The 24,771-nt window shown below is 44.9% G+C and overlaps 1 protein-coding gene across 2 annotated transcripts in view; it reads right to left on the bottom strand.

The window, feature by feature from the left end:
- The window catches only part of USP42 (ubiquitin specific peptidase 42), a 38,169-nt gene that overhangs the window by 1,648 nt on the left and 11,750 nt on the right, over positions 1–24,771 (bottom strand). The window contains exons 4-16 of one of the 2 annotated variants that reach the window (XM_083474161.1): positions 24,475–24,585; positions 23,823–23,925; positions 23,652–23,719; positions 23,462–23,532; positions 21,744–21,826; positions 20,657–20,768; positions 19,984–20,124; positions 10,112–10,212; positions 8,949–9,099; positions 7,590–8,336; positions 6,331–6,422; positions 3,738–5,033; positions 1,198–1,517 (exon numbers count right to left, since the gene is read on the bottom strand). In XM_083474161.1, the coding sequence (XP_083330287.1) occupies positions 1,198–1,517; positions 3,738–5,033; positions 6,331–6,422; positions 7,590–8,336; positions 8,949–9,099; positions 10,112–10,212; positions 19,984–20,124; positions 20,657–20,768; positions 21,744–21,826; positions 23,462–23,532; positions 23,652–23,719; positions 23,823–23,925; positions 24,475–24,585 (3,396 nt within the window). The remainder of the gene's footprint in view (positions 1–1,197; positions 1,518–3,737; positions 5,034–6,330; positions 6,423–7,589; positions 8,337–8,948; positions 9,100–10,111; positions 10,213–19,983; positions 20,125–20,656; positions 20,769–21,743; positions 21,827–23,461; positions 23,533–23,651; positions 23,720–23,822; positions 23,926–24,474; positions 24,586–24,771) is intronic. The other variant, XM_083474162.1, reaches the window with a different exon arrangement.

The raw sequence follows: 24,771 nt of genomic DNA on the forward strand, positions 1-24,771 counted from the left end.
ATAATCCTCAAATTGTTTCCTGCTTTCCTTGAGCCTTCAGCAGCAGAGAGTGAAATGGGATCACTCTCCATCAATCACTCTCCATCAGTCTGGCTAAGAGACCAGCTGCCGTTTGGCTCCACCCCTCCCTGAAATGTCTCCGTTCAAGCTGGTCATAGGAACAATTATATTAGTACCAGAGTTTGCTGGTTTTCCCATTCCTTCCTTCTTTTGATGACATAATCATTGGCCTGCAAGCTTGTGGACAGGAACTGTTTCGTTTTCTAACTCTTTGTACAGCACCTAGGAAACTTTGCAGGTTTTATAAGCGATCCCTAATAAACCGTGCTAACCAAACTCAGTGGTTCAGCATCTGCTTTGGATGCAGAAGGTTCCAGGGTCAGTTCCTGGCTGGCAAAAGACTCAAGTCTGAAGCCAGGGACAGACGCTGCCAGACAGTGTGGACAATACTGAGTCTGACTCAGTATAAAGCAACTTTCTATGTTCCTATGATATTTTGAAGCCCCTGAGGAAGCCTAGGATTACATCAAGCTATTAGCAGCATAATGAAACATGCACTGTTGACTGAATCTCGGGTTAAACAGCACCTTGATGCAATCATTTGTCAGGAACGCAGCCATTTTCCATTTGGATACAGAAGGTGGGGAGCTGTTGAAATGTTGGGACAGTCCTATGGTTGGCCTGGGAGCTCTGAGGCAGCGCAGACAAAGCAGCCTTAGCATGATTCTGGGTTCCCAAACTGCTGTCATGAATTGTCCAGGTTTATGAAAGCGAAAGGGAGGACCACTAAGTCTTATGGATGGGAATGCCTGCTAGAGGTTATCTCACAGACAGTGAGGCTGGACTAGGGAGGGCCATTTCCAAGTGGAAAGCTCTGCCTGACCTACCTTCACACAGATCCTCATAAGGATAAAATGGAAGGGGAACAGTGCATGCCGTGTCTTGAGCTCCTTTGAGAGGATATGAGATAGAAATGTAATAAAACAAAATAAGAGGACTCCAGAGGTTGCCCGGGAGTGGGAGGGAGAGCTGCTTTACAGCAACTTCTGCCAGCGTGGGGATCCTCCAGGGATTCTGGGTGGCTACTCTCATCAGCTCCAGCCCCCCATTGGGGGTGCTTGTCCAAAACCACTGGAAGCTCCCCATTAAGGCGAAGGCTACTCTACAGACACCACTTGGAAATCCCCCTCCACTTACCTACGTTACGATCTGTAGGTGGGCAGCAGCTCTCTCTGTTGCTACCTTCTAAGCTCTTGGTTTTCTGGCAAACAGTCTCTCCATCCTGGGGGCCCTTGCCCTGTTTCCTATATGCCTCCGAAGAAGAAGACTCAGTCATTTCCCATGCTTTGAGATTCTTGGTTTCCAAGCCGGTTGGCTTGGGAAGACGAGAAGCTGACGTTTCGGCACGCTCTTCTTTCTTCGTGCGTTTCTTCTTCTTCTTCTTTTTCTTCTTATGTTTATGCTTGTGAGTCTCGGCCTCGGAGCTGGATACAGACGGGTCCGAATCCTGGTGGTACCTGAAGGAAGCGGAAGCAAGTTAACAGGAAAATCTGCAATGCAAGCTCCTGGAAGGCAACAGGTTCTTCAGCCAAGAGGAAATTGTCCTGAGTGGGTCACTCCTCCCACTTATCCCGGTGTGTGTGTGTGTGTGTGTGTGTGTGTGTGTGTATGCGTTCAAATGAGCGCAGACATTATTCCTACCCAGTTCATAATGACAGAGTGATTTCAGAGTTTCTGCAGGTTTTGACTGGGTTTTGAGCCTCCCTACATTTCATTAGGTAATGTGGAAAGGGAGCCAACCTTAAGAATGCAAGACGACCAGTGGTCCACCAAGTAGTCTAATCCTCCTTTAAAGACATCCAAGTTAGTGGATGGGCAAGGAAACTTAGGGAAGGGCCATGACTCAGTGGTAGGGCCCTGATTTGAATGCAGAAGGTCCCAGCTTCCATCCCTGACACCTCAAGGCTGGGCACAGAGAGACCCTTGTCTGAAACTCTGAGGAGCCATTGTCACCCAGTTGTGATGATACTGAGCTAGATGAACCAATGGTCTGACTGGGGATAAGGCAGCTTCCTTTGCTGCTGTTCACCTAGAGGAGAGGGCATTCCCTCCATGAGAGGCTCATGGTCACAGCTCACACACAGCTCAGTCTGCTATGAGTAACATGACCTGCTTGTTGTTTGCTGCCTTGGGATCAAAGACACGCTATATTATCTTTATTGCTTTTGTTCTCCCACCCTGAGGAAGAAGGGTATGATTATTCCCATTTTCCAGTTGGGGGACTGGGGTTGAGAAATAACTGTCAAGCCCAAGGTCACCAAAGTTATTCCACTGGGGGTTTCTTGTTGTTATTATGTTATGCGCTTTGTGTTCTTATGTTGTAAACCACCCTGTGATCTTCAGACGAAGAGTTGTTTATTAAGTAAATAAATAATGGCTTACGTGAAACTTCCTACTTGATCCTCAGTGTAATTCACTAGCACCACAAAGTTCTAGTCACTTTCCTAATTAATAAGGCAATAAATCAGGGCGGCCCAGCTTTTCATACCAAGTGAGTTCCAAGAGTATTTCAACATGGAACCCGTGGGTCACACACTGCCTTCTCATGCGGGGCAGGGAGCATAGTGCACTAAATCAACCCTCTTCCCAAACCACAATTTAAGGTCTGCTAAAGGATTCCATTTCAAGAAGCAGGGCCTTTCCTGCTGTGGCCCCAGAGCTTAGTGTGCCCCCCCCACCCAATGGGAAGAACAAAAGGTCCCCTTCTTGCTTTTGTGCCACAACCAGCTTAAGCTTTTCCTCTTCAAACCTGCCTTGGGCAGCTGATCTGCTAATACACTTTGGACCTGAGATTAGCTTCGTTTATTTTATTAGTGGATTTTAAACAGAAAGTGTTTATGAATGAAACATAGGACGCTTCCATACACCAACGAAGTTGTACCGCTGGCTCCATCTAGCTCAGTATTCTATACACTGACCAGAACTGCTTCTTTGGGATTACAGGCAGAGAGCGAGAGAGAGAAAGCTATTTCCCATAGCTGGCACTTCCTGACCCATTTCAACTGGAGATGTTGGGGATTGAACGTGCAAAGGAAGCTATGGCCCCTTCCAAGTGAAAAACAGTAGAATTAAAAATAATTAAAAAATAAATGCCGGTGCACTGCAGAAACCACCACATGGCACAGGTACCAGCTAGTTTGAGAAGCGGCAAGTCAGTTCCCATTCCAGGGTCATAAGCAGCTGTCAGGGGAAGACCATAAAGCTTCACAAAAGTTGGGTGTGTACCCAACGCTAGTCGTACTTAAGAGTAAGACTATCTCCCTTAGGCCTCCCCCCTGACAATAGGCACGGGGAAGCAGCCATTCCATTAGACTGCCTCCGTGGGACAGACAGGAAAGCTCAGCACCTCCTACCATTGGAATGTGCCAGCCGGTCATTGTAAAAACTGCTTAAGAATTGGTGCCTGAGTCTGATTCCACCCCCTCTCTTGTGTGCTTTCCAGACTGCAAACCTGTGAGGAGGGACTGTCTTGCTAGGTAAGCCACACTAGGAGCCTTCTTAGCTGAAGAGGACTACAAATGCTCTAAAATAAAGGAGTAGACCCACAGAAATTAGCAGACATGGCTAACGGCGGGTCATTAATTTCAGCTGGTGAACTCCAAGTAGAACTTATTTGGGAATAGCCCTGGGCTTCTGCCTTTGGCTCCCCCCCCCCACCTCACCAACTTTGCACTAACCTGGAATCTCTCTCTCTGTGTTTGCTTTTCAACTTCTTCTTCTTCTTCGACTTCTTGTGCTTCCGCCCTCTTTGTTCCTCAAGAGACTCACTCTGTGAGAGCTTCCTATGCCTCTTTTCCGGGGGGGTCTTGCTCCCCTCGGGGCTCTGGCACCTCCTCTTCCTTTCCTGGTCGTGAGTCCACCTGCTTTTATAATGATCGTACTTATACGGGCTACTGTAAACATGACTTGATTTGCTATAGTCTCTCTCGCAGTGAGTGAATTTCCTATCTTGATTGTACCTGGGGCCGTGGGAAGAATAGTAGGAGCTGTAAGGCCTGCAGCTCTCCCATCTCCTCGGGCCATCTTGGTAATACCGCTCCTTGCTCCACGACTGCTCCCCTTTCCCGTAGCAATGCCTGCTCCGTTCAGGGTCCGTTTTGCCTCTGCTGCGAGATCTGTAAGAGGGATATTTCCCCATGCCCCTCTCAGGATCAGGGCTGCCTGGGAATCTGTAATAGTTTGCATTGTAGTATTCTCGCCGGTAGTGCTCTTGCTTGGCTCTCTCCCTGCTGTAGGAGCACCACTTCTTGGGGTAGTGCCCTTCTGGCTGGCCCCGGGGGGCCACTGCTGCCTCCTCCTCCTCCTCGCTTTCAGAGCGCTTCCTTTTGGAACGGTAGTGCTCTTTGTCCATTTTTTTTGAGGTGGATATTTTTTCCTTAAGGGGCGAATGGGATTTCAACTCTTGCCTTTCTGTATTTCCTATGAACTGTTTGCTGCTGCTCTCTCCCAATCTGCCGTCGTCCTTCGAACACTGGCTTCCTCCAACGGGGTCCAGCCTTGTAACGGAAGGTTCATCAGGAGGCGGGACATCCTCGTAGCGTTCCGCACTGTCTTGTGTTTCTTGGCATTTTTCTGCCACGTTTACAGTGGCAAGCTTTGGAGAACTACATTCACCGTCGGACCTTGTAAGGAGGGGGCTACGCACCCCCTTTTCTGCTGCTCCCCCGACAGGCTCAGGGCTCTTTTCCCAAGCTGCTTTCCCTTCTTTTGGTCCCTTCATCTTTTCAGGATGGTCCTCCGCATCACCTTCCCTAGGGAAGTCTTCCTCTGCTCCCAACGAACTGGATTTAGGGTCGTGCTGCCCATCACTCTCAAGAGGCGTGCTCTCTGTTTCGGCAACAGTCCTTTCACAGGGGTCTTCCGTCGTAGAGGTGATTTCAGGGTCTGAAGGGGCCAAATGAGTCTGGATGTTGTTGGGAAGAGTACTGGCTCCCTCTTCAGAAGGGCCGTCTGTTTTTTCTGTTCCACTACTGCTGCACATGAGAAAGAGAGAGATGCCACTGACCAGAAAAACAAATATACAGCAAACATTACATATACCTTCACACTTTTTTCAGCTTCTGGAAAACACTTCTCTCAAAGCAGAATAAAAGTCACAATATAAAGTACATGTACCAAGATGGTTTTAGAAACTCTGTTATTGCGTGGACACAGTAGCTTCATTCACGTGTCACAGTAAACCACAGGTAATGTCTAACTGTGATCCCTACCTTAGTGTTATGTCTAAACCAGGGATCAAGCTTTATTTTGCCTCAACAAACCACAATACGTAGCAAATATTCCCCCCCCCCTTGGCTTACTGATCATCATTTATTGGGAGTGGAACAAACACAATCCCTGCTTTGGACATTATGTTAACCCAGGGGGTTGGGTTGTTTTCTTACAGCACAAATGGAAGCCTCAAAACAAACCAGAAAGGGGCAATCACGGTAAACTATTAACTATGGTTCAGGTCTAATTTTCTGATGATATTATGAACTTACATGCTTTGCTTCTATGTTTTCATTTTCCTTTATTATTCATGTTTGCACTACGTATTGTTACAATGCTGTTTTTGAAAAACCAATCAACTCTGCATTTAACTCCCCCCCCCCCCATAAGTTTACTGTGATGCGCTAACTGACTGGGCCAATCTTACACTGAAGCAGAATTTTCAGAAATCTGCCTTGGAGCACCACTGTTGATAGAACATTAAATCGCACAAGGTATAATTGCTCCAAAGTCTTGTGTTCTTTTAAGGGAATGAAAGAAGATGGTAGCTTGCCACAATCGAGAAAGAATTTGTTCTCCCATAGCTCTTACAATTCTATTTAGCCACGGAATACACTCTGTCTTTAAACAAAGTCTTTGGGTCATTAATTTACATCAGGAATGTGAACTTCCAGATGTTGCTGGACTGCAATGCCCATTATCGGCTGCGCCTGATAAGAGTTGGAGTCCATCAACATCTGGAAAGACAAAGGTCCCCATCCCTGTTTTAAATGCTCAATGTTGCCCAAGCTTTAGAAATCTCAAGAGAGATCATGTTTAGACCGTTTTCAGGACAATTATATAGAACTACTTTCTGGAGTATATTAGCATAAGGTGCACAACACCAGATGTTGTTGAAGAGAAGGCACAGCCCAAAGATTAAGCTCTGATTTCCACAAACCCTGCACTTATTTCCAAACAAATGGCTGCAGATCCTACAGAACTAGGCATCAGCAATATACTGTGTGAAAACACACGCGTCTGAAGGAAAGCGTATTGGAAAAAGCACATGTGTTTTACCTTATTTCCCCCGATGAGGTTTTCAGTTGATTGTATCTGAAAGAGTCTAAGATCCTGTCTTCAGGGACTGGGGGCAAAGCTGTAGGCACACCCTATTATTGAAAACAAATAAGGTTAACATGCAGTATCAACCAATAGGGACAACAATTACTTTAAGTGCTTGTAAGAAACAAATTGCCGTCCTTCCTCACACGGGTAAGAGGCATATTAGCTAAGACTGGCTCCCACCAAGTACCATGCTCAACAAACACCAACTAGAAAAAGCAAAAGGAGTTTAAGTAGCTGCCTTATACAGAGTCAGACCCCTGGTCTGCTGAGCTTGGTATTGCTAAGGGGTTGCTAATGTGGTGCCTCCAAACTTCACTGAAGCTGTTTTGGCACTCCTTGAATAAGAAGCTAAGGTCTTCATCCAAGTCGAGCAGTACGAGTAAATGACACCAGCTTTTGCCATCCCTCCAGATGTTTTGATTTACATCTAGATGAATTACACAACCCAACCAACTCTGCCTATATTGGCTTACATCAATAACTTCACTTGTGGGATGGTTTGGACTACAACTCAGTCATCCCTGACCTCTGGCCACGCTAGCCGTGTCTGATGGGAGTTGTACCAGGTTGTGGAAAGCTGCCATAATGCAATGGCAGGTGTGCGGGGTATCCCCACAGCCATGCTGATAAGCCACAAGTCCGATGCAGACGGAATGGTGGTTTGGAATCTGGGAAGTGGCCCCAGAAATGCTCACTCCCCAGCAAGGATGGATCACCTCTGCCCTTCCTAGATTAGCCGTGGTTGTCTACACCAGCGCCAACCATGGTTAAGGTTGCACCAGGACTCCCATCCCAGCTGGAATATGAAGTGGATTTACAAACCCCGGTTAAGAGGGAAACTGATTAGCGCTAGCCACCACTGTTAGCATCATGGAATGCCGAAGCACAGGTAAGATCTACAAAGGGAGAGGGGAGAAAGAATTCATGCCACAGTGCAGAAGGAAAGGAGCATGGGTCTTGCTATCAACAGCTTCAAGTTTATTTGTATCCAGCCTTCCTTCCATAGAACACAAAGCTGTGTGCACAGGATTCCCAGGCAGTCTCTCACCCAGGCCCCAACTATACTCAGACCCTCCTAGCTCCAACAACACTGTGGCATCATGGGACTGCAAGACCACACCCTAGACCACAGACTTTGCAGGCCATGGTTTGAAGGGAGCTGGCATCACACCTGCACTGAGCCGCAGAAGCTGGAGCGGAAAAATACTCACTTTCCCAGGCAACCCATTTGCTTTGGAGAAGGGGTTTTCGGCTGATTTAGCAGGCTTTGCTTGGCTAGTGGAATCGTTGCATATCTGTCCGTTTTGTTTAGGGGTATCATTTATACTAATGGAAACAAGAACGGTAATGTTTTTCGGCGCTTCGTGCTGCGGAGCCTCCTTCTCGGCGTTGTGACACGACAAACAAGAGCCCTCCAATGCGCTGGCTGCATTTTCAGCTAGAATGCCATTGAGAGGGGCAGCGTGGCCGTTCTCTTTCACCAGTCCTTTGGACTCCTCGTCGGAGTCTTCAGAAGATTCTGCCCCGTAAGGGACCAACGTGCTGGGGTTCAGCTTGGACTTGCCATTCACTACCAACTTGGAGCAAGGTTCGCTTGGAGGCATTTGCTTGGGGACTTGGTTAGGAGCCGAGACGGCAGGTGCGCTTGAGGTAGATTGCACAGCAGCAGGGCTGGAAATGGTCGAGGACGGGGCAGGCTTGCTGGGGTTGTCCAAGGTACAGCTGGCGTGACAGACACTTTGGCGAGCGGACAGCTTGTTGTGAATACTGATGGTTATTTTTTGCTTCTTGGAAGGGTCGGGAGTGGCGGCGGCGGTAGGCCTGTTCATCGTCCAGTTTGGGATAGACATGGCCGGAGGAGCCGAAGATGGCCTGGTGAGGGTGACGTTACTAGCCATTGCCACAGAACCGCTGGGAGTTTCTTTCAGGGATGCCGTTCCATTCAAATGATTCGAATTCTATGAATGAAAAAGAAATCCTCTGAGAAAGTGAAGCCTATGTAGACACTAGCTTACAGCAGAAAGGCAAAATTTATATTTGTTGCTCCACCCACTTTCATATCTGGCTCCACCTACTGGTATGTGGCCCTTGGAAGGCTGCCCAGAAAGGAGTGCGGCCCTCAGACTGAAATAGATCCCCTACCCCTGCATTAGAGCAACAAATGTACATAATTTGTTGTATCGAAAACCCAGATTCCCACTAGAGTCGTACCTCGGAAGTCGAACAGAATCCGTTCTGGAAGTTTGTTCGACTTTCAAAGTGCGGCTTCGGAGTGACTGCAGGATGTTCGGCTTCCAAAAGAACGTTCGAAAACCAGAACACTCACTTCCGGTTTTCGATCGTTCAGGAGCCGGAACTTTGACTCCCAAGGTCTTTGGGAGCCGAGGTACGACTGTACTTGTTTGAGAGCAAAATTTCTGTAAATGTTGCAACATTTTCCAGGTGTTTCACCTGCATTGCAACAAGAGGCACAGAGCAGTTACAATAACTTTTAGAGCTACAAGATTTCAGTAAACCCTTGCTGCCTAACTTGCTACCTTTATGCCATTGGCTTCAGAAGAGAGAAGTACCTTAATCATGTGAGGGGGTAGTTGTGGTCCAATAAACCCTGGCGCAGTCTGCTTATTGACCACCCGCTGATTGATAACAGGTCGAGGAGAAGACTGCCCAGGAGTGTGAACGGAATGAATGTGTTCGCCGCCATTTTTCATGTCATGGGACCTAACAAATAAAAGACATATAGATCCACATTTGTTGACTAAATTTCTTTCTTTCTTTCTTTCTTTCTTTCTTTCTTTCTTTCTTTCTTTCTTTCTCTCTCTCTCTCTCTCTCTCTCTCTCTCTCTCTCTCTCTCTTTGCACAAACCTATTTCTACCATGAAATTCTCCCTAGGGCTCCTATGACTTATTTGTCTATCATGCTTTCAGTCCTAGTCGACGTTCTAACCACTACACCACACTGCTATGGCTAGCAGCAGCTGCCAAAACACCATAGCAGACTTGCTACACAAGTTGCCCAAAGAACAGAAAAGGAAAGACAGATAACATGCTTTTGACGTATTTGCAAGACTGCTTTCACTCCTTGCAAGGCAACCCCCATAATGACTGTGGAGGGATGTCAACCAATTTAGGTTACCCAAGTGGCTAAACAGCAAATGCTGGTCGGTTTGTGTCTCTGCTTGAACCAGCTCCCAAAATCCGTGTGCCAGATGCTGAAGAGTCAGCGAGTGCTGAGGGTATTTGTATCCAGGGACTAGAATTGTCTGGCTAACAGGCTTCAAGTTAAGCCAAGAGTGGGTAAACTTCAACTTTGTGGAAATCTTCCTTTTTTAACTAGAAACCCAATGTCTACCAACTGGAGCCAAGTACACAGTTGTGGTCTTTAAGGTGGTTGAACCAGATGTACTAACACTGGCCAACAGCGTTACAGGAAGGCTTGGTGAGAAAGACAGCAGTTAGCACACGTGCTTCAGAGACAAGTAAGGCAGGAGAAATCAGCACATTTTTTAAAAACCAGCACATTTTTGCTTGCTCCTGCTGTTGCTACAATCTTTGGTAGTCGGAAACCCTTGCCGATCTATGGCAAACCACCCAGATTTCGACCAGTAGATAGACCTTCTTTCTGCCTGCCCCAATTTCAGCCCTTGAATTAGGAATAATTTCTCAAAAACCAAAAGGCTTTAGACATAACAATGATCAGGGCACAGCGCAAGGGAAATCAACTTGCATATACCTGATATAAAAAAGTACGTAGGCTTGTTGATTCAATACAGTCCTGATGTCACTGTTTGAGACGGTGGAGTCATTCATCTGGTACCACTGCCCGTTACTGGCCTGCAAAAAAGAAGAAGAAAACGTTATTGTCATCTTTGCAACTGGTTACAACATGGCAGTGTTTTTACGCAGTGCTTGAGCACACAGGGACATCTCAAAGTATTTTAGGATGATGTGATTATCTAGATCAGGAATGAGGGACTGGCAGCCTTCCAGATGTTGCTGGATATTTATTTATTTCATGAAATTTATATGCCCTTTGATCGTAAAACAAACAAACACACACCTCAAAACGGTTTACAGAAAAAAAGGCTACCTCTCCCATTACCCTCTGCCTGCGACTGACGGAAGTTAAGAGTCCAGGAACATTTAATAATACTACTACTAATAGTTTTATTATCTGTACCCCATCCATCAGACTAGGTTGCCCCAGCCACTCTGGGCAGCTTCCAACAAATATAGAAGCATAATAAAACATTTGGTGGACTAGTAGCTCAATGCCCTCCCATCAGATGTCCAGGAAATAAACAACGATCTGACTTTTATAAGACATACGAAGTCATCCCTGTATAGGGAACTTTTTAATGTTTGATGTCTCACCACAGTTTTATAATTGTTGGAAGCTGCCCAGAGTGGCTGGGGAAACCCAGTCAGATGGGCGGCATATAAATAGCATTATTTTGATGGACCTCTGCAACTTTCAATATCATTGGCAATAATAGCTCCAGAAGTGCCTTTCTAGGATGTGGCTGAAAGGAACTGATGAATGGTGGGCACTTCCTGGAAGTGGTGCTACAGGCCTCCTAGGCCTGCCCCACATAGTTTTATTCTATCCCCTAGTAGCAGGATCCCATCTAACATGCATCCTTCAGACCTCTGCAGAGGAAGATGCAGATGACCTTACCCCAGGTAAAGACCAGGAGGAACCCACAGTAGTTCAAGGGCAGCCTAAGAGACACTGCATCGCCTCCCCATTTTAAGTCTGGCCTTAATCACCAATTTCTCCAACACCAAACTTAGACCTCAGGAGCGAAGGTGGCAATAGAGCTAATGGGAAGTCCCAAAGTCACCAGAGGAACGTTCATCTGGTTGCCAAGAAAGCTCTATCACCAGGGCTCTATTTAGAAGGGTCTATGTGGGAGGAGGACAAAGACGCCACTGCAAGCAGTGACAGAGATGGAGATGGCAGTCTCTATGTCTTTTCTGGACATTTGCTGGGTTAACAGCTCCCTTCCAAGATCATTAATCTCCTGCGCTCCCTGGCTCAGCTCCTGTGCCAGCTCTGACTCTGGTTCCATCCTCCCCACCAGGTGTTGCTCACACCCATTTGTAGTCTTTAACATCCATGCGGAATCGCTGGGAGGACATCATCCAGAGTTTTGGAATTTCCTGTCATCATAACACAGATGGCACACAGTTCTACATCTCCTTTCCATTAAAAACCCAGTGGGTCATGAAAGTCTTGGTGCCACAACTGAAAAGGCCTTCTTCTGCCAGGTACCTGCCCACCATATCAGATGGTGGCAGGACCAAAGAAGTGCCTGCAAAATGGAACAAAGGTCCTGGGGAAAGTACACACAGCTGAGGAGCAAGGGATTTAATTCCTGAGATATCATCGGAAGGTAGACCAAATTCTGAAGCAGTCCAGCCTATGTTGGCCAGCTAGTTCTCCCAAATTATTCCATCTCGCAAGCATACTAGGTATCATGTCCAGCAGACATGATAGAAGCAGGAAGAGAAATTTGTGTGTTTGATGGCACTTTGAGATCAGAATTTTCAGAATGCCAAGTTGAAAGAGAAAGTAAAGTGGAAAAGTTAAAAGCTGACTAAGAGTTCATCAATCCCCTATATATATTTTTAAGGGACAGTAAATAGCATAAGTAGACTGTTTATAATATGCCAGGAAACCATAATCTCTCTTCTGCCCCCAAATAATGCATTCAAGTTTTGGCATCTTTTCCGTCCAACTTTTTTGCTCCATGCATCCACATAATTTGTAAGACCTTGTAACAGGCATAATTGTTAACTGTACCCTATTATCAACATAAACAAAGCTGCTAAGTGCACCTAATATTACCATACACCATATCCACTGATGTCTCCCAGTGTGATGTACTTAATTTCACGCATCAAAATTCCAGCAGCAGTATACACTGAATAATTTATATTCATAATTTCTCACGCTTCTGAGCAATGTAAGTGGTTGATTTCATATGCTCCAGATTCTAACATAGGGACAGGGAACTGGAAAGCACTAACATCAAGTGGATTTATGATATTTAGAAACAAAATGTCCCAATCTTAATTGAAAAATGGCACTCTTGGGACCAGGCAGCAAGAGAAAGCCTGCCCTCCGGTGGAAGAAATGTGAATGAAGTGCACCATATTGCTGTACTACTAGTAGTTAAATGTGGAGATGACGTAAAGTTTGGCAGGTTAGCAAAAGGAACGGGAGGAATTCCCACAGGATTCATGTTTTAGAGAAGGCTTCCTTTTGAGCAAGATCTATGCTAGAAGTCCGTAGCAGGGATGGGGAACCTGTGGCTGTCCAGATGTTGCTGGGTCCAGCTCCCATCAGTCTGGGATGATGGAAACTGCACTGCAGCAACATCTGGAGGGTCCATGGTATGTTCCTACTGAAAGGCATAGGAAGTGGGGTGCAGCAGTGCACATATGTCTTGGACTAGGGAGACCCAGGTTCAAATCATCAGTCAGCTGTGACTGTCACTCTCTCTTAGCCCAGCCTACCTGGGGAATTCTTAGGATAAAATCACATATGTTGCTTTAAGCTCACTGGAGAAAAGGAAGAATTTAAGTGCAACAAATAAAACAGGACGATTCTGAAGTTATCACAGTCCATACTGGCCATTTAGTCCTCCCAAATTATTCCACGTCACAAGGGCAGGATCACATTTCTACAGGCACAAGACAGTAATGCTGGATAGGTCAAATCGCATCCTACCATTATAAAGCCTGGACATTATTATGTTAATAAAACCCGTAAGATTTGTCCCAACTGTCTGAAATTTGGCAGAGAGGGTTATTTGTGTGTTAAGTGCCGCACACTGCCCACATTTCAGATGGGTTCGGTGCAAAACGTTTGAGATGTAGCAGCTTAAAGAATTCACCATTTGAGACAAATCTGGCTTCTTCCATTCATTTCTGCCAGGTATAACATACCTTCAGAGTTCTTGTTTTTTGCCCCTTTAACCGAGTCCAAAAATTCGAGGGAATAGCAGAGGCCTTGCCCTTCCTGTTTTGATAAAAACCCATTGTGTATTTATCAGCTTACACAGTTTTAAAACCTCAGTACATTTCCCAGCAACAGCAGTAACTACAAGGAAGCCCATGCGCAGAGCCTCTGTTCACATGCCCAGGTTGAGCCTCTTCCCTAAACAAAGATGGCCACCCTGCAGGGAGTTGGATTAGATGACCCCTTAGGGTCCCTTCCAACTCTATAATTCTATTCTATAACCATAAGGGGGGGAAAGGCTGGTTGTGAACAAGTTTTTGTGTGTGTGGTGCCTGCAAGTGGCTATGCCTATAGTGACTAGACCACTCAGGAGGGATCTTTATTGCTAAGAATTGAGTCCACCACATCACATATTGATGAGATACTCAAGGCATGTCACCATGCAGGAAATGATCGAAGCGGTAATCAGAAAAAAGGAAAATAACTAAGGGCTACAGACAGTTAAGCTAAAAACATGATCAAGTATAAAGGCAAGACATAGGCAGTTACACAGGATGAAACTGTTCAGGCTTATCACCACAAGAAACAAAAATTATTTTTCATCCAAGATACTGCTGGATGCTATATTTCAATAGCTGAAATAATTGCATCCTGGGACTTGCAGCTGACAGCTAATTTCACTAACAAAACAGCATTTCAGACTGTTTTTGAACAATCTTACTTCAGAGGATTAGTATGAAGTTTCTAGTGTCTGGCATAAATCATCCTCTCCCCCCCCCCCCACCCCAAGAGTCTTGTACGACTTTGAAATTAGATTTTTTTGGCAGCTCAAATAAATCTGTTGCGTTTATTCGGCTACTCAAACACCTTAACTGACAATACAACTGGTACATTACAAAATAAGAAAATGAATTGTGGGAGAACAGATATCTTGATCACGTTTATTCTACCCAGAAATGTACATTTTAAAGCATGTCAGCATTTTAAATTGGAGTCCATTTTGCTAACTGAAGAAAAGAAATGTTTTTACTTAGCTTGGTATTATTGCCAGACAGATAGCCTAGTGCCACCAGTCCAAAAAAACCTACTGGTTTTTCTTGCCACAGAAACTAGTCCTAGTTTCTCAACTTGCTAGTCCATGAATTCCTAAACTCTGTTTAGGCTGGTACCACAGATTTTTGTAGATTAATTTTATACCCTGCTAACTGTATAATGATGTTTATAAATTATTGCTTTTACTGACAAAGACAAGTCAAGGCAAAAGACAATGCGGCTGGTTTGGATTCTGTGTGCAAGCTGAAGATCACATATCAGGAAGAAGAGATCAGAGGAATCCATTTCTGATTGACTAACCACAGCTACTTGTCAAGCTCAAATTCGGGGCATTCTTGTTTGAAGTCTACTTAGTTCAAACAAACCAGGATCAAACCATGGTTTATGAACCATGGGAGTTCTCCACATCTGGTCATAACAGGCAACTGTGGTTTAATATTAAACGTAGAATCTTCCATTTAATCTCCTCTGGCATGGGAAAGCAAGCCTTGCATATGAGCAGTTCATCACCCGTTGTCCTTCAGAAGCTGTTCAATCCCATCTTTCCTGACCACCGGCCATGCTGGCTGGGATCAATGGGAGTTAGAAGTCCAGCACCATCTGAAAGGCCACAGGTTCCTCATTCCTGGCTTAAGGAATCAGTTCTTCCCCCCGTGAGGAGGCTCACAGAAAAACAGCAATCTAGCAGTCAACAACTGTCAAATTAGAAATGGCTGCCACCAAGTTGACCAAATGAACTCCAGAATAAGTGGATTTTATACGCTTTCCAGAAGAACAGTTCTAAACCCGCATGAAGGACAGATTCCACAGCCCTGTGGCCATGACAATTAAGGCCCAGCTCCACGTGGCTGATATGCAATGAAAATACAAGGGAGTGGGGTCTGGCCCACAGAAGCACATGTTGGGAAAGGTGGTCCCTCACTCTGTAGAATCTGACCTTCAACTGAACCAGGAACATGAAAACCAAGTGAAGCTGAAATTTGTGAGGAGGCTTTGGAATCTGGGCAGAGGCAAGACTACTGCAGAAAAACAATAAGAGATGACAACCAGCTTCAAGGCAAGGAACGGGCTAAGAGGAACACAACACAAGGATTTTCCTGTGTATCCAAGCAACAGACAGCTGCTTCTCTTTCCTGCTCAGAGAGAAAGCAATAGGATTATATACACAGTTACAATGAGCAGGGCCCTTTTCACCCAGCCACCATCCAATTACAATTAGTCCTTAACCTTGTATTGCTTCAACAACAGTCAAATTTCCTTATGCTACAGCTCAGGCTGAAAATTAATTACAGAGCAGCGGTGGCCAGACTTCCAAGGTTTAGCGACCTTGTTTAGTATTCTTGTTTCACTAGAATCTCAAGGTCCACAAATTGGAGCCAGGTGCGAAATAGAGGCTGGAGGCTGCAGTGGTAGAACCAGATGTAAAACGGTGGCGCTGAAAGTACAGCCAACTATCCGAATCACTGTGTACTCCATGAGCCACACAATGAATTAAAGAAACCAGGATCTACACTTGAGTTACTATGAATCAGGAATCCCAACACAAAACTAGAGCGGCAAATAATTTATATTTTATAGAAAAGCTTAAAAATAAACTTTTTAAAATGTGCATTTCTACCTGCTTTTGTTAACTGGGCAGGCTTCTCCAACCTGATGTCCTCTTGATGTTGTTGGACTACAACTTAAATCACGCCTGACCAGTGGCCATGCTTGTTGGGGCTGATGGGCGTGGTAGTTTTAAACAAACTGTACGGCACTAGGCAGTGCAGAAGCCTGCTGCTGATAGTCAAGAGACCCTTGCTGACCTACTATCAAACACAGAGAGATCTACCAGTACCTCCAAACCCCCCTTCTGCCACCCGATACAGAAGAATGTTCACTGCCCTGTGAACTCCATGTCTGCACACCAACTGTACATGGCAAACTGAATGCAGAGTCTTGCAACTGCTGCTGCTGCTCCTACCACCTCCAGCAGGTGACTGCCCCAGACAGAAGAGGTTGTGCAGCTTTCCCTTCAGGTCTCAGGTGTCTGGCAGCGGGGTTTCCCAGTTGGAGACAGGGATGGCAGCAACAGGCAGGCAAGCGAGGAGAGACAAGAATGCCACGTGAGCAGCGTTTGATTTGCTGGCATGCCAGAGTCAGGTGTTGAGTGCAAAAAAACCTACGCTCCTTGTTCTCTTTGTACTGCCACAGCAGGATGCTTCTGAAATTCTAGGATGAGACTGACCCCCAACAGCGCAGACAGAAATGTATTCTAAAGCATGATGGTCAAAGTGATCTGAATACACATAAGCTGTGTTTGCTATCAGGACAGACAACATGTGTCTAAAGTCATTACCAGTCTACTTTGAATGTCTGCTTGTTTTCACCCAGATGCCTTTCACCCCTGTTAAGTTTGTTACCAGCCCAGCCCGGTAATGCAGGGATCCGAAACCCTGACCTTCCCAGTGCTGTTGGGTCTCTAAGGGACAGCCTGCCCTCAACCTTTCTTGGAGAGATCCAGTACTGGGCTCCAGCCTGCCTGCAGCATCTTCTAGCCCACTTGAGCCTTGCCTACACTGAGCTGTATACATCTAAATCACTGCACACAAAACAACTTCTGCAAAACTTCTCCTCTCCTTCTACCCCCTGCACACCATCCCTAAATATTTTCCAGAGGGGTTGGAGGAAGGGAGGCTGGGGAAGTCCCATCCCCTCCACACACAAACACACATTTTTTTAGGTGGATACAACCCCCTGAAAAAACACACAAGATTAGTGACACTAGGGAGCAACACAGATCACAACCCCTTGGCGTCAGAGAGATGCAGGGTGGAATCCTGCCCCCCCAGTGCTTCATTTTTGTTCACTTTTCCACCAAAAATAAAATCTGTTTCAATGTTAATAATGAACAGGTGCCAATTGTAAATAAATACTAGGAAAATAAATGCAAATAAATACTAGGCAAGCATCGCAGTCAAAGTGATTTAACTTTCCTCTTATCAAGTAAAAGTAAAATAAGCATGATAAATTAAGTCACATTCTAGGGCATCAGAACATTTTCTGATTCAAATTGGCTAGTGATTTGCGCAGGAAAATTTCCCAACTCAAAAAATTTCCAGAAAACCTGCATACCTACTAAAGAAAACAACTTGACACCACCTCAAACACATGCTTAACTGTTTCGTGAACAACTTGCCCCTGGGCTTGTATGATGACCTCAACATTATAGATTAATCAGCACTCTTGTATTAGTATCTCCACTCTACTGAAATTCTGTTGTCTTCTCTCTGTTTGTAATGTCGTGTTACGTTTGCATGAAAACTTTTAGTAAATACAAATATATATCCAGAAAACCCCCACCACTTATTTCCACCCCTCTCTTCTTTCAGGGTGGCAGATAATAATAATAATAATAATAATAATAATAATAATAATAATAATAATAATAATAATAATAATTTATTATTTATACCCCGCCCATCTGGCTGAGTTTCCCCAGCCACTCTGGGCGGCTCCCAATCAGTGTTAAAAACAGTACAGCGTTACATATTAAAAACTTCCCTGAACAGGGCTGCCTTAAGATGTCTTCTGAATGTCAGGTAATTATTTATCTCTTTGACATCTGATGGGAGGGCGTTCCACAGGGCGGGCGCCACTACCGAGAAGGCCCTCTGTCTGGTTCCCTGTAGCCTCACTTCTCGCAATGAGGGAACCGCCAGAAGGCCCTCAGCACTGGATCTCAGTGTCCGGGCAGAACGATGGGGGATTCACAGAGCTGGATCACAAACGTTTCTGAGAGCTGCTTCAGAGATCATGTGGAATTCCAAGTCACAGGCCTACTGAGCTTCATAGTTGTCTTGCATGAACAGAAAGTATACCCCCCCCACACACACTTGTGGCTGAACATTGCAAGAGAAAATAAATAGTGGTGGACAAACTGTCTTCCAAGGAAGTATGTCCTAGTTGTCTGCCGTTTGCTGCACTTCTCATTCAAGAACTCCTAATAAACTTCCAAGGAACCCTAGAGTTCCCTGAGACATAGCGTGAAAACTACTACACTGAAAAACAGCCCTTTGCTTTTGCTAGGGGCCTTGCTTATGACATGGAAGACAACATATTTTTTAGTTGCTGAAACCATCCCTGGCACTCTGTCCTGGTGCAATGACCTCCCAACAGCCCAGCTAAAACAGATGCAAACAACTAAAATTACAACATGCAAGTATTCTGCAGCAGCTGAGGGCTACAAGAGGACTATTGAGATGTCTCTGTAGGAAGAGAACATGTCCTTCCTTTTATCTGCCTCCCCTACCTAGCTTAGCATGTGTTACCTTTGTGTTACACCTAAGATATTTTGCTGCTGAGGCAAAGGATGAAACATGCCCCCCCCAATACCAAAGCTGACCACAGTGGCAATTGAATCTTACTAGCAATGGGATAGTAACCTGAGGACAGAAGACTAGCTTAGGGGATACAGCTCTGCCCTCTAACTCCTCACTGCCATCTCCTTAATTCTGGCTTATGTGGCTACCCCCGATTTTATTCTTCTGGAAATGAATTGGGAAAGGTATACATGGGGGTATCACGTTTTATCCTTTCAACAAGTCTATGAGGCAGGTACTTAGGAAAATAGGAAGCTGCCGTATACCAAGCATTGATCTATCTACCTTGGTATTGTCTACACTGACTGGCAGCAGATCTCCAGGATTTCAGATGGGGAGGCAGAGAGAGAGAGAGAGAGAGAGAGAGAGAGAGAGAAAGAAAGAAAGAAAGAAAGAAAGAAAGAAAGAAAGAAAGAAAGAAAGAGGAAATTGCCCAGGGCCAATCAGCAAGTGTCTCACAGCTGAGTGGAGATTTGAACCCAAGGCTTCACAGTCCATCGCCAACACATTGTCCCTCCACACTTACTTGCTGGGAGTCCTCTGGAGCTCTCGGCTCCACAAGCACTTTCTTTCCTTTGCAGCAAACTGTGATCCAGATTGCATAGGTAGGCTTGTCTTTGTCTTTTGGTCAGGGGGTTGGACTAGCTGGACTTTTGCTCCTTTACAACTCTATGGTGCTGTGAAATTAATGGGAGGTTTTTGGGTAGTGCTAAGACTCAGTAGTGCAGAAGAGAAGCCTCATCTAGAAAGCAACAACAATGGGCCTCTTTCAAAAGGACAAAAAAAAGAGGGATAAAGAACAACCTTTTTACGGGAAGGGGCCAAAGGAGGATAAATCACAAAAAGTGTCTGCCTGCAAACACACTGAACAAAGACTTCAGTGCAAGGAAAAGGAAAAGAAATTCTTAAATGGAAAATTTTTATTTTTAAAAAACTGGCTGCATTAAAGGGAGAAGCAACAGAGTGGAGCCCCCTCCGTCAGCCGGACTGGGATCAGCTGCTGTTTAGTTTCCACCAGCAGCCAATCCACTAGGCTGAATCTGAGGGAGGAGGTGACTGCAAGGTTCCCTCCACTGCTAGCTAGTGCCTCCCCTCCCAGAATTCTCTCCTGCAGTGACAATTCCACATTACATAGTTATATGTAACCAGTAGCGGACAGTTGATTCCTCTTCCCTCCCCATTCCTTTTTCCTCTTGTATCATGACTCTTATAAATAATATTTACCTTTATATAGCAGTAGTAATGTCCTGCATGACAGCTGAAACCAGTATGTACCAAAACTGCATACAATGCATAAATAATTGGCTCTCCATTTGGCTGGGACATATATGGCCGAATATCCAAATACTCTGGGTATTTCACCTCCTAAACAGAAATGAAAGGGGGGAAAACACTTGCATTTTTCTCAATTCAGCAGAACAAGGTTTTGGTATGAACATAAAAAGCCCTATACATCTCAGGACCAAGTTACTTGGGAAACTGCCTTATCTCTTTTATACCTAGTAGTTCACTGTGTTTTGCAGGACAGTTTCTCTTTCAAGCTCCCAAGGTATCAGAAGCCTGATCTGTAGCAGGTTGGAGCTGGGCTTCTAATGTGGCCCCCTCTGTTCTGTGGGGATATTCCTGTCAGGATACAACAGGTGTCCACTATCTTTGCTGAAGGCAACTTTTGTTTCTAGAAACTTGGACGAAAAGATGTACACCTATATGTACATTCTGTGTTGCTTTTAAACCTATACTTTGCTGTTCCTGTACTATATCATAATTAGTAGAATATAAAACCATATTTATATCGTCCTTCACAATATTTGCTTCCAGGCTGCAGAATGCATTTTAACATGTGTCAATATTTATATCTGGGGCTATAAAATCCAATCCAGTTGTAGCACTGTGTTACCTTTGTAATTTTGCCACCACTGAAATTTGCGAACCGTTTCAAGGACAAGGTGAGTACGTTTGAAGCCCGATGTATTGTAAACCTCTTAGATGCAGGAACCATTTTTTTACACCTAAAACATAAGCAGAGGACATCCAGTTCAGCTTTCAAGGCTATTTTCATTTGGTGTTATCCCATTTCCCTAAGTTCAAACAACTGCCTGCCCTATTTGAACTAGAATATGCAGGCTCAGATTTTCATAAATAAATTATGTCCATTCACAACAGCAGATTCAAGAAGGTTGTGGCAAAGAGAAAATAGAATGCCCCTGCCATTTCCCGCCTCCCACATGCCCTTTGATCCAGGCCAATGTCAAAGGTCAGCGTGGCTGGACACTTGACAGGGGGCCCATACCACAGCAGGGGCCCACTGACGAAAAACCCCGGGCTCCTATCCTCTTCTTCACTGCCAGCTGCTTGTCACCTGCTGTGGGCCAGAGGGGACAAGCAAGGAAACAACAGGGGCGAGAAGGAAAGGTGCCACTGTTTGCTTATTGGTTGCACTGTCTTGCAACCAACTGTGATGCAGAGGACCAGCAATGCCTCCAAACAACGGCAAGAAGACCCATGGGCTTCTGAAAACCTGGAGCCAGCGCTGTTCTTATTTTTCATTCATTCAACTTATATCCCACCCTTACCCCCAAAGGAGCCCAGGGCAGCAACGACATAAATTCTGGAAACATTTTAAAAAGCTTTATGAAAAACAGTTTAAGATATTTTCTCCTCCAATGGTTTCAGGGTTGCCAGGAACAGTATTTTTTAGCTGCTCTTCTAATGCCCCGTTTATTTGTTTCTGAGAATGGGGAGGAGAAAATACAATTTCCAGTTGTCCTCAATGAATTTGGATTGCTTTTAATACGCAAACAAGTGTCAAAATAAAGCTTGTTACACCACAGATCACTAAATATCAGGGATAAATAATTTAGCAAATGCCATTTTGCCCTGCAGTGGCACATTAAGTGAAAGCCAAACTTTTTTAAAACCATGTAAGATTCATATGACAAATAGGTATTTTATTAGAGAAACACGTTAAATTTATTTCTTCTTACTTGCTACATTTATAGGCATTTTCACCATCCAGCTGTTCTGGCTTGACAAACTGCTCCAGAGCTTTGTTAACACTTTGAGCTGACTAGAAAAAGAGGAAGAGGAGAACTGAAGTGAGCGTCGCAAATAAAGCTATTCCAAGCTAACTCTAGTTCATGGCAGAATCTTCACAGTGCATTTTAAAGGGAGACACTCTTCCAACCAGCAAATGCATTAAATCACTGAATTAGGCATTCCAAAGTCATCTCTATCTATCATCCCTCAAACTACAAACATTGTAAAATCATTTCCATGGTTTTAAACGACGTCATAAAACCATTTTTGAAGGGGGCATGCCACCTAAATACTTCTTGAAGTACTTATTGAAGAAAATACTTCTTCAAACAATAAAAAATTAAAATTATCCAAGGGGACCTGCAACAAAACTGCAGAGTGCTCCTGTCCATTCTCCCAGTTTTCTGTTTCCCCTCCCCGCAACAGTCAGTCAGCATTCCACAGCCAATAAGCATGCTCAGTCCTCACTGAGCTCCTTCTGAGTTCCTCCCCACTTCAAGACTTTTGGACTCCTCCAAACCTTGGGGTTCCCCCAAAACAGCTCCATCTTGTGCATGCATGGTTTCATTTTTGCTTTGTAAGCAAAGCTCACCCTAGAACACTGGAAATGGAGAGAATGCTGGAACTCACAGCCACAAGGTATGTTGATGGCCACTAACATACTCAGAGGAAAAACCTGTCAATGTCTGTTAATTACAACAGCTATATGGAACCCTCCATGTTGAGAGGGAGGTGATGCCCGATTGCCGGTTGCTGGCAGGGGAGGCAACAAGAGGCTGCCTTCTTGCATTCATGCCATGCCTGTGGATTTCCTGGAACAATCTGGTTGGTCATTGTGGGAAGTAGGATGCTAAACTACTTGGCCCTTTTGGTCTAATGAAGTAGGTCTCGTGTTACAGGAAAACATTTACTTTTCATGCACACAATGGCGAAGACAGTTTTTGCAGTACAAGCCTTCATTGTGGGGATTGATGGGGACTCTCAGGCCTGGGGCCAAATGCGGCCCTCCAAGTATTTAAGTCTGGCCCACGGGACTCTCACGTGCTCACCTCAAGTGCTTTTGTCTGGCTGGAATGTGCTCTTGAGCTGTGATAATGGGTTGTCTCCAATTAAGCTCTACTTAGAGTTGACCCGCAGAAATTAAGCCATCTGCTAGCTGTGTCCATGGGCGTAGCCAAGGGGGAGGTGCAAGGGGGCAACTTCCTCCTAAATCAATACAAATCTGAGGTTCTGCCCCCCTAGCAAAAATCCTGGCTACGTCCATTACTTTTAATGGGTCCACTCTGAGTAGGACTAGCACCGGCTACAGACCAATGCTTCTTGCTTGCCTGGATGGAGGATGAAGAGCTGTGTGGGCAGAAACTGCTGACTATTGCTACAACATAATCTGTTGTGCAAAGGTAAGTGTCACATAGCTGCCTGATCCAATTTTTGCCTCTGGTCCCAACCCATCATTGCATGTGGTTCCCAGAAAGCTGTACATGAAGGAATGTGGCCCCTGGGCTGTAAAAAGTCCCCCCCCCCCCAGCTTTACTGAATGGAATGGAACTAACCCCATTGGCAGCTTCCTTATATTTTGGAGTAGAAAAGCACATTCGTAATCTAACCAAACTGCATGGCTGTTGGAGATTTAAACAAAGCTTTTTCTTTTTGCAAATTGGCATACCTTTATCTCCAATGTAATATCTAGGTATGGATCAAAAGTATCTGAAACTCCTTTGCAGTTCATACATTTTACTGAAACGGAAAAAAAGACGTTTAGAATAATATACAGTGATCGAAGCCAGAGTTCAACAGCACTCAAACAAGACAGAATGTCAACAATACGCTAAGATCTTGGTGTTTTAGGAACCTACCTCTAGATCTTAGGTATCCTCCAAATATTTGATGAATGAATGTGGTAGCTTGGGTATGTCTGTCCAATCTAAAAACAAATCACAGAAGTAGGTAATTTAGGTCAAAAGAGATTTCACAAACACAATAATAGTTCCGGGGGTGGGGGTGTACTACTCCCAGCTACAACTTACTTGTTGCTACCATTCAGACATGCTTTCTGCATAGCATCAACGGTATACCGTAGAAATTCGTGGGCATCTTCCTGATTGCCAAAACGGAAATGCTTTGCTATTCCTAATATGCAAAGAAAGAAGTTACATTGAATATATCACATAAACCAGAGGTAGTAAAACATTTTGGCCCAGCAGACCAGATCTTTACCTCCCCACACCCAGCAGGTCAACCTCAACAGGTGGGTGGAACCACCCATCTGACATCAGCTGATGCACAGAGTTCAATCCTGCTTTCCCCAGGCAATGGCTGTGTGGGGCTGTCAATCCAACCACGTCTCTACCAGCCCACATCTGACATCACATATGACATCAGATGTGGGCATGGTTTTGGAAAATGGCCTAGTGGGCCAAATTTGGTCTGTGGGCTGACAGTCCCCCACCCTGATATAAAAGTCAGGCTTACACAACCTGCAACTTACCGAACTGAACTCAAACCCATCAGGGGCACAACATCCCTCCTGTTTTTGTTGCCTGCCTAAGACGGCAAAACTAGGAAAGTTGGCAGGCTACAATCTATGGCTTTACGCTGTGGTGGGCTTTGTGGTTTACATGTCATGCAGACGCTATGTAGTTTAAAGCATACTAGATGTCAAAGAAGATAAACGCTTACGTCTAAGATCATTTATGACAGGCATAGGCTTGATGACATTGCCGGAGTTTGAAAGCGCCTGGGTGATGTGACCTTGCATGGTGCACATCATGCAAAATCCTTGTTCGTGACCTGAAAAGAAAGGGGGGCAGGGGAAAAATACCCATCCTGTATTATAAAACAAACAATTGGACAAACCTTTTTGCAGCTCACAAAAAGCAGTCAGTCAAACAAACGTTGCTTCAAGGATAAGTCATTGCAATTGCTTCAAGGAGCAAAATTATTTACATCCAAGGGGGAAAGGGATGAATTTTTAAA

Source organism: Podarcis liolepis, assembly GCF_965112155.1.
Source record: "Podarcis liolepis genome assembly, chromosome: 14".
Taxonomy (NCBI): Eukaryota; Metazoa; Chordata; class Lepidosauria; order Squamata; family Lacertidae; genus Podarcis; species Podarcis liolepis.